This window comes from Xenopus laevis, chromosome 8S (genome assembly GCF_017654675.1).
Source record: "Xenopus laevis strain J_2021 chromosome 8S, Xenopus_laevis_v10.1, whole genome shotgun sequence".
Taxonomy (NCBI): Eukaryota; Metazoa; Chordata; class Amphibia; order Anura; family Pipidae; genus Xenopus; species Xenopus laevis.
This window is the reverse complement of record NC_054386.1, coordinates 80051330-80066435: the sequence shown is the minus strand read 5'-3', so window position 1 is coordinate 80066435 and position 15106 is coordinate 80051330. Positions and strand designations below refer to the sequence as shown.

General features: G+C 40.3%; 1 protein-coding gene across 2 annotated transcripts; it reads left to right on the top strand.

The window, feature by feature from the left end:
• The first annotated feature begins 5964 nt into the window (after nucleotides 1–5964).
• rack1.S (receptor for activated C kinase 1 S homeolog) lies at nucleotides 5965–13127 on the top strand. Of its 2 annotated transcripts, XM_041574234.1 has the most exons (9): nucleotides 6022–6172; nucleotides 6574–6641; nucleotides 8467–8638; nucleotides 9094–9241; nucleotides 9432–9527; nucleotides 10061–10171; nucleotides 10663–10803; nucleotides 11000–11110; nucleotides 12970–13127. In XM_041574234.1, exons 3-9 carry the CDS (start codon nucleotides 8481–8483, stop codon nucleotides 13033–13035), a joined length of 831 nt encoding a protein of 276 aa, XP_041430168.1. In that variant the 5' UTR covers nucleotides 6022–6172; nucleotides 6574–6641; nucleotides 8467–8480; the 3' UTR covers nucleotides 13036–13127. The 2 variants fall into 2 exon arrangements, with proteins under 2 accessions (NP_001086465.1, XP_041430168.1); NM_001092996.2 differs by lacking the exon at nucleotides 6574–6641 and having other exon boundaries at nucleotides 5965–6172.
• Nucleotides 13128–15106: the final 1979 nt, after the last annotated feature.

Sequence of the window (15106 nt, the reverse complement as noted above, 5' to 3'; positions counted from 1 at the left end):
AAAAAGAATTATCAACAAAAATGGCAGTATCAAGTATCCAAAATATGCATGAACTGATAAAGCCACCTTACATTTCAATATATTTAGATTTGTAATAGTTCTAAGACTTTCGTTTTTTGACCAGGATCGATTAGTTTGAAAAAAAGAGACCAGTCATCCATGAATTTGTGAATTTGTCCCGTTTCACGGTCGTCAAAATCGATGCCGGCGACAATTTGACGCGCAATGGTCAATGGACTTGCGTATAAATGTTGCTGGCGTCAGAATTGTTGCCGGCGTCAAAAACCTTTGATCTGGCCGAATTTTCTCCAGCAAATTTCAGCGACAAATTCATGGAATTTAGCTGTAAATTCGCGCCTGCTGAATAAATTTGCCCATCACTACCTCTTAGGTTTGTAATAAATGATTTTTGTCCTCCAACAATGTTACACTATAGGGGCATGTGCAAGGTTTCTGTCAGTCACATACACAACCTAAAGCAACAAGTGATTGGTGCAGGACTGTATAAGGGGCAGACTAATTGGAATTGACCATTTACAGGCAGAACTATGGCAAAGTATGCATCTGGTTAGTATTTTAAACCAATAATATCATTCATAGAGGGAAAAAAGCAGTTTTTGGGAAACATCAGGACAACATTTTGATGTAAAATCCGGAAAACATTACATAGGGGAAGATTTACTAAGGGTCGAATTTCAAAGTTAAAAAAACTTCGAAATTCGACCCTCGACTTGAAACCCTTCGGCTTCGAATATTGAAGTCGAAGGATTTTTAGCCTATTCGATCGATTGAACGATCGAATAGAAATCGATCGAAAAGATTTATAGTTTGAATCGAACGATTTTTAGTGATCGATCAAAGGATTTCTATTCGATTTCGAATGGTCGAATATTCCAACTATTTTTACTTCGAATCGAAGTCGAAGTAAAATCGAAGTTGTAGTATCCTATTCGATGGTCGAAGTATCCAAAAAATTTCTTCGAAATTCACTCGAGCTTAGTAAATCTGCCCCTTAAAATCAGGGAAATGCACCCATTGAAATGCATTATAAATTGGTGGGACTACAAATAAAAAATGTAAAACACAGGAAAACTTAAAATCAGGGGACTTGAAATTGAGGTTTTACGGTAATTGGCTGAAACAGCTGTACCCTAATACTCTTAAATATTCAATCCCCCATATAGTTATTCTACATCTATTGTGCATAGAATTCACCTTCTTCTGCATGTTCAAACAGTTCAAGTGTAAATAAAAATATGTGTGGTATTATTCAAACAGTTTATTGCAGGTATGGAATTTGAATGCATTTTAGATAATCTCCTGGTCATCCCTGGCAGCATAATAATAACCTTTGGTTATGCTCTCTACCTAAAGGTTATTATTAAGCTGCCATAGGGATGACCAGGAAAAGAAAATCGCGGTAAGTATAAAACAATTTTCTTCTTTGGAAGAAAATAACAATTCCATAACATTGAGTAATAACACAGAGACATACGTTGGACTGGCATGCAAAAACTCCAACAAATAGACCATAGTGTAAAGCTGGCCATATATGTTGAGATTTTTAAAGGATCAGATCCTCATCGTGAGACCACGATTTTCTCGGAATGATCGTACGATCATGCGAATTGACCATCAACTAAAAAGACCAATTTGCCATAAAAACAAAGGGGAACTGCCTGCTTGGCCCTGCAAACATAGATAGATTGCACTGGGACCGACAAAGATTTTTTGACCTGGCCGATCAATTTCCTGACAGACGTCGGCCGAAAAATCGTAAGATGCACGATCGTTCGAATCCCACTAACCGCACGATAATTTCGAAGGATTGGTCGGACTTCGATGAAATCGGTCATTCGGCAAGAAGAATCGTTGCGTCTATGGGGAGCTTAACAGTGAAAAGTTGTTAATTCAAATACCATGTCCACAAAAAGTTTTACATGTTCAATGCCTCAGAGAGATCCCTAATAAACACACCTGTTAAAAATCAGAAATATATTTGAAACGTATGTGTAGGAACAACCTCAAGTATTTTGTAATGTTGGTGATATGAGTTAATTAGATAATCAGGAGTATTTTCTTTGCAGCTTTCCAACATTTTGAATGCATCTCTTTCTTCCATATGAAGATGATCCTTTCTGGGGTCAATAGGAATTGAGGCTTTCGCCCATACTTCACTTGTATCAAGTCTGTGAAGGATTTTTTTAAAAAGTATTTTATTTATCAGGAACTGCTTTTTGATAGACTACGTGCCTGTCACACAATTCTGCATAATACATTTTAAGTTTGAGCAAATGAAAAAACTTCTACTATTTCATGCAAACCCTTGTTCAGTACAGACATTTGTAACCTCCTTGTTCCTGGTATAAATATTAATATTAATATTGGCGAATATCACCTCTTCTGTAATGGGTTGTATTTTCGTACACTGGGGCAACGTTGGATCCAATTGCCATTCTTTGGCGTTCTACATATTAAAGGGGTGGTTCACCTTTAAATTAACTTTTAATGTGTTATAGAATGGTCGATTCTAAGCAACTTTTAAATCGGTCTGCATTATTTATTTTGTATAGCTTCTTAATTATTTGCCTTTTTCTTCTGACGCTTTCCAGCTTTCAAATGGGGGTTGTTGACCCCATCTAATAACAAATGCCCTGTAAGGCTACAAATTTATTGTTATTGCTACATTTTATTACTCACATTGCTATTCAGTCGCTCCCCTAATTATATTCCAGTCTATTATTCAAATCAATGCATGGTTACTAGGGTAATTTGGACCCCAGCAACCAGATTGCTGAAATTGCAAACTGGAGAGCTGTTGAATAAAAAGCTAAATAACTCAAAAGCCACAAATAATGAAAAATGAAAACCAATTGCAAATTGTCTCAGAATATAACTCTCTACATCATACTAAAAGTTCATTTAAAGGTGAACAACCCCTTTAATTACCTTTTTTCTTGGAAGTTTTCATTTCAGTTGGTCATCAATGAAACTTGGGCTCCAGAGGGCCCAGCGAACTGCTTCAGCCCCCAATTCATGGGGGATGGTGGTAAATAAACTGGATACATCCAGAGCTGTCAACACCAAGGGTCGTGTACCAAGTAAAATTTCAAATGTTTATTTCAAAAAATGTGTGATATCTTTGATATATGGTCTACCACTAGAGGCCAAAGCAGCAAACAAGTTATCCAGAAAAGTAGATGTAGGAGCTAACAGTGAGCCTACACTTCCCATCATCAGTTGCCCTATTGGGTGATCAATCGTAGATACCAGGGCCTCCATCTGCAATCATGGGACTCCATACATTTAAGTTAAACGAATCTCTAGCAACGAGAAAGCTGCTGACATTCCACTGAAAAAATGGAGCGTTTCTAAACAAAAAGCTAAGAACCATAAAAAACTAAGATGAATTGCAAATTGTCTCAGAACGTCACTGTCTGCATCATACTAAAAGTTAACCTAAAGGAGAACAACCTCTTTAATACTGTAAGATATAATTGTTCATGCAGTTCAACAAGTATCCACTGAAAATTATGTTTACATGATAACAAATCATCTATGAATGCTACTTGTCAGGTTTTGGAAAGACTGTGTATTTTTCTAAAAAAAAAAATAAACAGGGAAAAGGGCATTTATGTTTGTGCATATCAGCACAATTGTGTTTTTGTGTAGACTATCTATAAATTCTGGGGACACAGGATGAACTTTTGGTGACACCTAGCTAGATTCAATAATATACTTTTTATGGGCAATGAGGTAATTTCGGTATACAATAGAACTCTATTTAACGTCCCCAGATTTTGTGTTATCCCGGAATTGATCCTGAGTTTTTTTCCAGTTTCACACAGCCCACACAGAGGCCAGAACAGCCCCCACCAGCCCACTAAATAGTCACTTTCTATGGCACCTTATAGCAGCCCCTCTGGCATTTGCCAGAACCCACAGATTGCCAGTCCTGGCCTGCCCCCAGCCAACCGGAGTGCTGGCTCTATTAGCCTGCACCTTTGGTTGGGGAAAATGTTTTTTGGGAGTAGAATTTTTTTTTAGCAAGACAATTCTGCTTGTTTAGTGTAGGAGTTATTACATTAGCACAGCCGGATTTACATAGCAGGCGCCCCTAGGCACGCTGCCGTTTGTATCTCCTGCCCTTCCCCGGTGTTTCTGAACCTATGTGGGTGTGATTGGGCAGCATGCCCCCCCCCTAAAATTCTGCTGCCTTAGGCCTAGGGTTGCCCCCTTTTTGGAAAAAAAAAAAATATATATATTTATTACTAACATTTGGATCAATGAGGCAAGCTAAGCAACTTGCCTCAGGCGGCAGCGACCCGCTCTGGGTACCAAGGGTGGCAAAAATGCCGCTCCTGGTACTTTAAGAGCCAAATTTCCGGTTTTCAAACCGGAAATTTGTCTCTTCTAGCACAGAGAGTGCAATTATGCTCTCTGCGCTACCGTCTTTGCCCTCTCCACCGCCCTCGTGGACCCCCCACCCCCTCTGGCTCAAAATGGTGAGCGCACTGGGGAGGGGGGCGGCAGCAATAACAAGCTGTCTCAGGAGGTGGAGGGGCCAGGATCGCCCCTGGGATATCAACCATCATTTTTACCAGCCAGGCCAGTTTTTCCCTATTAATAACATTGCCATTTTGCCGGCCAGGCCGGTAAAATACCGGGCAGGTGGCAACCCTAGTGGCAGCCTTACCTATGCTCTGGCCTTGATGGCCTTCCCAAAAATCCGGGCCTGTACATAGGGTTGCCACCTTTTCCTGAAAAAAACCCCGTACTTCCTTTATATTTATCTTTTTTTCCTATTAATAACATTGGGATCGTCCATCATTTTTACCGGCCAGGTGGCAACCCTAGCCCTAGTCCAGGTGCAGACTGCAGTGAGTGTTGTGCTGAGCAGGGCTGGGGGAGCAAATTGGCAAAAGACACCTCTGCAGTCAGGGACATGTCTATAGAGGAAGCAGACCCTGCAACTGCTAAGGGAATGCCCAGCTGGTGAAATGACCCAGTGGGACACTGACTGACTGACTGACTGACTGATGGCAGTTTCTACATATACTGTAGAGCATATACTGAATCAGTTTACTTTCAATATGTTAATAAAAATGTAAACCCTAATGTGCTTCCTCTATAAAATATAGGCTGCTTATTGTGTACACAAATACTACTTATTTCTGCAGCAGAGCTTTGCAGTGCGCACGAGTTAACCACACGGTATTTGACATTCCACAGCCAACATGGCATCAGAATGTTAACCACACGGTATTTGACATTCTACAACCAACATGGCGTCAGCATACCTCCCAACTGTCCCTTTTTCGGAGGGACAGTCCCTCTTTTGACAGCTCAACCCGCAGTCCCTCATTTGTACTGGAAAGTCCCTCTTTTCTCTGCACTGAACAGCCAGAAAAAGAAACAAAGTTTCTCACTTAATTGGCTTTTAGCAGAGAGCCCAGAACAGCTAACGGGTGCAAATACTTTGTAACAATTTTGAGACACAAAAACACAGTTTAGATAAGGAGAAATATTTTCAAACTTTCATAACCTGCCAAATTTTGTAAATCAAACATGGTAATTAGGGGGTGTGGCCACAGAAAGGGGTGTGGTCAAAAAATTGCTGCGTTACATGCAGGAAAAACATTTTTGTCCCTCTTTTTACTTCCAAAATGTTGGGAGGTATGCGTCAGAATACGGTCACGTAAAAATGGATGCTCAGTTACGTACACAGTCACATAAATTAGCAGGCACAGTTTTAGAACGTTTCTGCGATTTATTTATTGGGCAGCTGGTGGAGTTTTCAATACTGCTCAGGCGCACATATATAATTGGAATTCGTTCTAGCATCCTGTACTGAACGAGATTTCGCTGTGCTCCGCCATGTTGTGATTGGCACGTTTCTCGTGATGTCGATCCGGTTGAAGGCGTCCTGACGCAAGGCGTGCTCTCTCTGTATAAAAAGGCCGGGCGAGGCCTAGTCCATCCTCTCTTCGGTCGTTTCAGGCCTTGCGTTCACTATCTGTCTCCATCCTTAGCCGGTGGGGCGGTTTCGGGCTCATCACAGCCATGACTGAGCAAATGACACTTCGGGGGACCCTAAAGGGCCATAATGGCTGGGTCACGCAGATTGCGACTACCCCACAGTTCCCAGACATGATTCTCAGCTCCTCCAGAGGTATGATCCGTGATGCACCTTCTTTAACTTCTCGATCAACAAAAGTTTTTATGTATTTAACAACCCCGGGCTCCATGTATGGCGTCATAGGAATATAAATGCCTCCCTAGCTTTGTTTCCATTCTGATGTGTCATAAACTCAATCATTGGCTTTATTGTGCTCCTGTGAAATGATAAATGTCAGAGGTAAAATGGCTCCTCGTCATTAGAAATGAGACTTTTGTGCATGTGCTTAAAGGTGGCTCTGGATCTGTATGTTCATGTACGTTAGTAAAGTTGAGACTAAGTATAGCGGCTGTTGTTGTTACTTACAACTTTATTTCTTCCACCTTGATACCATAGAGTTGTATGAGCTGTGGTCTTTTTACTTTGCACATCTCATGTCTTTGCTTTTCTTGCAGTTTGGGTTGTGCAAAGGAAAAACACCTTCACCTGCTCACAGACGTAAAAGTGGGAGACAACTGGCAAGGTATGGCTTCACTGTAATAGCATGGCGTAGAGCAGCGGCCCCCAACCTTTTGGTTTTTTTTACCCATGAGCCACCCTCAGTATAAAAAAAAAATATATATGTTGGGAGCAACACAAGCATGCAAAAAGTTTCTAGGGCTTCCAAATAAGGGCTTTGATTAGGTATTGGTAGCCCCTATGTGGACTTGCAGCCAACCTTTAAGCCAGAAATTCAGAAAGAAGCACCTGCTTGGAGGCCACTGGGAGCAACAACCAAGGGCTGCTGAGCAATATGTTGGGGATCACTGGCTTAGAGTTTACTTTTGGGGGGGGGAGCAGTACTGTTTGTTCCCCCAGAAATAAAGGCTTTTTTTCAATTAAATTTTTATTTTTCCAAAGGTGGCCATAGACGCAAAGATCCGCTCGTTTGGCGACATCGCCAAGCGAGCCGATCTTTCCCTTAAATGCCGTTAACAGTCATGGCTATATCGGGGGTAATCTGAATGTTCGGCCCTATGGCCGAACAATCAGATGACGATGAGAGCGCAATGGGCTCCGGCGGGATCAGTTGGGACAATCAAACCTGTCCAATCGACCAAACGACTGATCTCCGCCGGACGAAAAATGTCAGGACTCTCTGAAAATCGCATGAATCATCAATTCTTAAGATAGGATCTTTGCGTCTATGGCCACCTTAAGTTTAAAGGAGAAGGAAAGTCTTTACCCCTTTGGGGTGCCAAATGTTCGTTACCCCCAAGTGAATATTTACTTACCTGAAACCCCGGGCTGGTGCTCCTATCAGCAGAAAACTCCTTGGGTTATTCCAGCGAGCACCATGGATCCTTTCTTCGTGCAGCTGCGCAATAGAGTGAAAAGCCAAACTTTAACTAAAGTCAGCTTTTTCATTCTAATGAGCATGTGTCTGCCCTGGGAAATTTGAAGAAAGAAGCCGGAAGAGAATCGCATTGTGGTGCTCGCTGGAATAACCCTGTACCAGTGCAGTTTTCTGCTGATAGGAGCGTCGGCCCAGGGTTTCAGGTAAGTCAACACAATCGCTTGGGGGTGCTTGACATTTGGCATCCCCAAGTGTGCAACAACTTTTTAAAGTTTAAGATTTGTCTCTGGCAGCTCCCTAATTCAGGTGCAGGTTCTGAACTGTTACAATTGATCAACATTTCATTGATACATTTCTTGGCTGTATCTCTGGAGTATTGGCAACTATTGTATCCATTCTATCAGCTGCCTTTAAAAGGTCATGTAAAGGCAAACAAATAAAATCCCATTTTTACTTTATTGAAAAACTTATCTCCAATATACTTCAATTAAAAAAATGTGTACTGTTTTTATAAGAAACCTGACTTGTATATTAATTATTAGAAAAATGGTCACACATAATACTTGTGAACTTGATAGAATCAGCTCTGTTATACCTTGTATTCAAAGATTTCCCAGGGCAAGTACAATTAATGGCCACCGTCCATTCACATACTATAGAATATTTTAAGAACACCAGTTTGTTAAAGTAAAAGCCTTTATTCGAGACATATGGCAAAGAGCTGGATAACGGCTACATTTCAGGCCTTGTTTGGCCTTTTTTTTTTCCAAGTTTTTTAGAAAATGGAAAGCAATTAGAAAAGCCTTATTGCTGTGAACTGTTGAATCCAACCAAACTGTAAAAAGTGTTGGAAGGTGAACAACCCCTTAAGTTTGTTGGAAATGTAAAAACAGGAATGGCCTGAGATCATCATCATTTATTTATATAGCGCTGTCAAGATACGCAGTGCTTTAGAGATTGGTAATGATTTAAAGCCACAATGGTTTACTTAGGCTGTTTTTCTCTTACACAGATAAGTCTGTCATCATGTGGAAGCTGACCCGTGATGAAACAAACTATGGTGTCCCTCAACGTGCACTTCGTGGTCACTCTCACTTTGTCAGCGATGTGGTTATCTCTTCAGATGGACAGTTTGCTCTTTCAGGCTCCTGGGATGGAACACTGAGGCTGTGGGATCTTACAACGTAAGTAGCTTTCCTTTTCCTCGATCTCTCTAAAAGGACTATTAACTGGTAGCGTTTCAGAATGTTTGTCCCATAATACCTCTCGTAAATATAATCACCGATTGCTGGCAAAATAGGTAAAACTTCATGTAATTAAGGTTGCTGCTTGGAAATAGTCATGTTCTCCGTACTACAGCATTTGACTTTATTTATTATACAGAAGGGATGACTGGAATATAGATATAGTGTAGTATGTCCATAGCACTATGTAGCTTAGAGTTGATCACTTGAGTCCTCTAATGTCTGGACATGAGATCCCTGCAGGGGAAGCATACGACATGTCACTGTTTGAATTAGTTATCTAGTTAGAGGGATACTATGAATCTGTCCCTCCCCCTGCAGGGTGACACAGAAAGGAGTGTTCTGAGGGGCATGGATACTGTCATTATGTCATCGTGTCAAATATCCTTCTGCAGTGGCACCACCACACGCCGGTTTGTAGGTCACACCAAAGATGTCCTGAGCGTTGCTTTCTCTGCTGACAACCGTCAAATTGTATCTGGATCCCGAGACAAAACAATCAAGCTGTGGAACACACTGGGTGTCTGTAAATACACTGTACAGGTATGTACAAAGGGTACAACTGGGAATTAAATACTACTGGTCCATGTGATTAGAACCAATGTATTCTGAGTGTCTAATATAGACACTCATTTTATGGTGACACTCCTGCAATTATGAAAGGACCAAATGAGACTGTCTTAGCTCTTTTGGCAGGCAAGTTACAAGTTACTAATGGAGCTGTCTTTTACAGGAGGAATCTCATAGTGAGTGGGTGTCCTGTGTCAGGTTCTCCCCTAACAGCAGTAATCCCATCATAGTATCCTGCGGCTGGGACAAGATGGTAAAGGTGAGTATTTTGGATGCTTAGTTTGAAAGAAAATTGAATGACTTTAAAAAAAAAAAAAAAAGCCTGTATGTATTGTAAAACAAGATGTCTGAACACTTGTGCTTGGGTGTATTGAGTGTTGCCCCTTTATTAAATAAGAACCTGAGACTTAAGGTGGTCATGCATGGGCCATGGATGAATAAAGTACACTATTGGTACTAATCAACAGCAGGATTAGCTGCAGAGTTGCTGCTTAATGTCTGGCTGACTGGGCATTGGGAGAAATAATCTTTGATCTACCTGGAACATAAGATTATTGCTCTGAACCCACCATCCTTAGACTGGCTATACATGCACATAGTGGAGCATACCATATTATGGTGAGATTTTGAATACACTATGGTGGTACAGAGTCTTCACAACCCGGTATCTCTCTCCTTCACTTAAGTTTAACATGCTTGTATAATGTATGTATTTTTCTCTTTGGTGCTGTGAAATTATCTCTGCAGCCCTGGATTCCAGTACTGTATTCATTTTTAAATCTGTTATTTCAGGTGTGGAATCTGGCCAATTGCAAACTGAAGACCAACCACATTGGTCACAGTGGCTACTTGAACACTGTCACGGTGTCACCTGATGGATCTCTGTGTGCTTCTGGAGGCAAGGTAGGAAATTTAAAACTGGATAGCGTAGTTGGATGAGAACTTAGTCATTTGTTGGGATAGTATGTGTGCAATGCATACAAGCTTGGATCTTTAGGCTGAAATGTAAGGTAATATCTGCTCCATTACTGAAAGTTTGGCAAAAGTAACATTTGAAACTGCAAGAGGAATTTCTTGTCCTAAAGTGCCTATAGATTAGTAATGTCTGAGCTTTCACACATTCCTAAGTGAAATTAAATCTAGTATTTAAAAATGTGTTGAAAAGCATTATAAACCCAAGTGAATTATCAGATTTAATGCTAGACTTTAATTCCAGGTATGTAAATCTTACGGGTGCTTTCCAATCGTAAATGGTTTATATTCCCCCCATTGTAGAGGAATGCTCCCATTCCCATTTTTTTTAAACATGCAGTAGTCTTGTTTTTGCTTAAAAACTAGTCTTGTGGTTGCATGTATAACCTGTACTGAGCATTTTTATTTCCTGACTTCACCAGGATGGACAAGCAATGCTGTGGGACCTGAACGAGGGGAAACATCTGTATACACTTGACAGCGGTGATGTTATCAATGCTCTTTGCTTCAGCCCCAATCGTTACTGGCTGTGTGCCGCCACTGGACCCAGCATCAAGATTTGGGTATGTACTCTTCATGTACTTTACTAACTTGTTGGCCAACCTTGCAGTGATGAATTCTCTTAATGCCAGCTGATGTTTGCTGCTGAATCTCAGAGGCTGTTACTGAGCAAGTTGTAAAATGAGTTTCCCTTATTTCACTTTCACTCAAAAGTTGACTTTTTTGCATCCTAAAATGCGCAACCTTTATTTTAATCAGGATCTGGAAGGCAAGATTATTGTGGATGAGCTTAAGCAGGAAGTGATCAGTTCCAGCAGTAAAGCTGAACCTCCTCAATGTACTTCTTTGGCTTGGTCTGCTGATGGACAGGTAATTTTTTTTATTTTCTCCGTTACTATAATCTGTAGCAAGGGCCTGGTATCCTAGTGCTGACCCTGCAGAATCATGAGCTAAAATCCATTTTTTAAAAGCCTTAATTTTTTATTTTTTTAAATTGGACATGGTGCTAGATAAGTTTCACAGGCTCACTCAATGGTGATACTTGTGCTCAGATAACTCAATCACACTTTACTGCACTGCAAATCAGATCTCACTTTCCTCCCCAGCAGCCCAATGACATAATGGAAATGTAAAACTGCTTTCTGACACCTGCATTGCTAAATCACCTAGTGGTACATATTATATTTGCACTTGACAATAGTGATGAGTGAAATGTTTTGCCTCTTAAAAGATTAAGTAAGCTTATATCAGAAAGGTCTATATAAATTCACCAATAAACCCTCTTAAGTAATGCTGCAGAGTCCTCTGTCAAAAGAGACATTTCTTTCCTTCTATTGTGTACACATGGGCTTCTGTATCAGACATCCTGCTTTCAACTTAAACCTCCACATCTAGGGCTTGAGCATGCTCAGTTTGCTCCACTCTACCCCTCCCACCTCCCCTCACTGCTGTAATCAGAGCCATGAGTGAGCAAGAAGTGATGTTACACCAAGCTAATATGGTAGCTCCTATGCTAAACCAATAGAGCTTCTATAGCCGTTTACTCAGATATGGTAAAGCATTCTGCAGAATAGTGTTATAGCTTGTACTATTGTGGCTAATCTATTGCCAATAAACTGCCTCGGTAGTTTCCTTCTTTAAATGACGCCCATAAACTAATGAGTGGAAAAAATTTGCCAGTTTGTTGCCCATACACCAATGCCTTTAGGCAAATCTTTGCAAAATGTGTTAGCTTCACCCATCAATTTTCAATAGAACACCTAAGCCCCACCAAAAGTCTCCGTTAATGGAGTAGAATAAACATTAGCTTATCTGAAATCTGTTCCATTGCAACATGCTGGCTGTTTCTGAAAGAATAAGATCAGGCACAATGACCTAAATGGCTCCTAAACAAAATACAGTTGTTGGTTTAGGGACTTAGTTATTTGGGGGTGTGATTTGCATAGCGGCTATGACTGACATGGTCTTTTTGTAAGACTGTATACATGCCAGTATTAGAAGTTGCCTCTCATGCAGACAGTTCTAGGGCTGGTTCACATTTTAATTGTTTGAATGTCATCGTAAGTTAGTCTTTTTTTTTTTTTGTTGCTCATTTGAATTTTATAGTCTGTTTTATTTAAACCACTGCCAGGCTGAGAGGGTAGCAACCAAATAGCTGCTTAAGATACCAAATTAGACAGCTGAACAAGAAGATAAAAAAACAAACCATATATAAGTTAAGGGGAAATGTTCTCTCACTGTATCGCATAGTAAATCTTAATCCAAAAAATGAACTACCCCTTTGAGCGAACCTAAAGAGACCTTTTAGATTTGTTTAAAAGGGTGGTTCACCTATGTTAACACTTGAGTATGTTCTGGAATGGCCAATTTGAAGAAACTTTACAACTGGTTTTCATTTTATCTATAGATGTTCCTTTCGGACTCTCTCCAGCTTTCAAACAGGGGTCACTGGCCCCATCTAAACACTCTCTAAGGCTAGAAATGTATTGCTACTTTATATTGCTTGTCTTTCTATTGTCTAGTCTTTCAGGTTGCTTAGGTAACTTGGACCCTAGCAACCAGACTGCTAAAATTGCAAACTGGAGAGCTGCTGAATAAAAAGCTAAACTCCAACCACAAATGAAAACCAATTGCAAATTCTTATCACTCTACATCATACTAAAGGTGAACAACCCCATTAATGTAGTTCAGATATTTCTTTAACTTATAATTTTTTTGTTTTACCACAGACCCTTTTTGCTGGATACACAGACAACCTGATCAGAGTGTGGCAGGTCACTATTGGCACTCGTTAAATGTTTCCAGGTTCTTTGGTCTAACAGACTTCAATTTGTAAAGTTGTCTTATCGGTGCAACATAAAAAATCTAATAAAAGAGTTGCTATAAATTGTTGTGCGTTTTTGTCCCATCTTTTAATGACCAGGTGTACTTGTATTGACTTGGCTCTTAACCAATGTGTTAAGCCAGTCCAATTTATTCTTAACTAGGGTATTCTTTAAAATAATTTCTTTAAATCTCAAACTGAAATGGCTGCAATTGAGCATTCCTGTGTAAGACTAATCTTTGGCTTGGTGAGATGTGCTATTTCGGAACTTGTTACTTCAACGGTTTGCATTCCATCCTTCACATTAGTTTAAGCTTAAACATTTGGTTTCCAAATGGAGACTAATCCTTAAAATTCATAAAAAAAAACTTGCCTGTCACAAGGAGATGGTGTTAAAATATCACTCTTTACCATTAGACTTTCATCTAGGTTATATGTACATGCAGCAATGAAGTAAGCTTTCTCGAGCTATTGTATAATATGTAATTAAAGATCCTAACGAAAGGCTGCTGCTTCTATTGCATGATTTACCCCTCTACCATCAACATATCTTGACTCAAATTGCTATGCATATCATGGTGGGGGCCTGTGCAAGATGGTGCCTTATTGAGACCAAATTAGACTCTCACACCCAATTAATACTCCCCTGGTTCTCATACCTCCAGATGAAGCAGACTTTCCATGCAAGGTTTCAAGGAGTTAAAACGCACAGGTGGAACTTTCCATTTGGGGCACTTCCCCCAGACAAATTCACTAAGACTATACTCACTCATGCTTTCAATGATTAAATCCCCATTCAATGTAGCCTACGCAACCTGATAGTGTTCTGTAAATAGATAACTGGCATGAAGTAACTGGAAAAGCCTGTGATTATGGTCTTAAAAACGGACCGGTTCCAAGTGTCCGTATAACTCCCCTGCGGTTGTTCCACATGGGTAATTACACATGGGTAATCTTGACTCATTCCGGCTATGTTTATGCAAGTTGCTTAGCTTCTTCCCTAGTCTGGATGGTACATTTGGCCTGGAAATTTTCTAAGAAGCAAATGCACCTTAGAAACAAAACAAGAAAGCATTATTGATAGCCTTGACTCCACCTAGTCTCAAACGCCATCATTTAGAAATGCCAATCTTTTTCGGCAAAAACATTGGTGTGCATAAAATATCCTTGGCAAAGTTACTTATGACCAAGATATATTTATTAGGTATAGTGGATTACCTTGCCCAAAAGGTCTCAATGAGTATTTTGCACCCAGATCTACCCAGGAAATGTGTACTCCTACACTGGATCTTCTCTAACTCTTGGGCCAATGGTCAAACCAAGCCAGATCCTTGCTTCCCTTGATAGAACTATTATGCTTCAAGGTCATACCTACTGCCCCCAAATACTAGACATGGAGCAAAATAAAAGCCTTTTCAGCAAGGTACCCGGGGATGGTGTGAAAACTGGGTGTAGACATCTAGGTTGATCTTGAATTCCATGTTATGTTAAATCCAAAACTGCATCTAGTCCTTTCCTATATACATTTAAATGTATAGTTTGTCTAAAGCCTGCTGCAATTTAACTTTTTTAAATGTTACAAAGTACAATCTAAATTTTATGGATTAAAGTAGGGAAGCGCGCATTCCTCTCGACCCTACGTTCCCCAGCCCCTAGGTTACACGCAAAGTGGGGGAAGGAGTTTCCTTTATGGTAGGATCGCCCAGGGGCCCCTAGGCAGCTGCTGGCATGTGGAAACTAGCGGGCATATATATCAAAGGTCGAAGTTAAAAAAAAAACTTAGAACTTCGAATTCAAAAAGACCAACTGAATGGAGGTCGAAGTGGGCCGTTTTCTGCCTACTTTGAATCGTACTTTGATTCAGTTTTTTTTTTAACTTTGACCTTCGATCTCCCAAACTCCCCCAATTGTCTCCATACAGGTACTAGGAGGTCTCCCATAAGCTAAAACAGCACTTCGGCAGCTTGTAGGTGGTGAATGGTCAAAGTTTTAAAGAGACAGTACTTCAAAAAAAATTCAACCTTAGAATTTTGAATTTTTTT

Bases quoted from the DNA above. Each gene is read 5' to 3' on its own strand.
- rack1.S (NM_001092996.2), top strand. From the start codon at position 6,064: ATGACTGAGCAAATGACACTTCGGGGGACCCTAAAGGGCCATAATGGC. The intron at 9,528-10,060 runs GTGAGTATTTTG...CTGTTATTTCAG, and splicing joins GCTGGGACAAGATGGTAAAG to GTGTGGAATCTGGCCAATTG. The intron at 11,111-12,969 runs GTAATTTTTTTT...GTTTTACCACAG, and splicing joins CTTGGTCTGCTGATGGACAG to ACCCTTTTTGCTGGATACAC.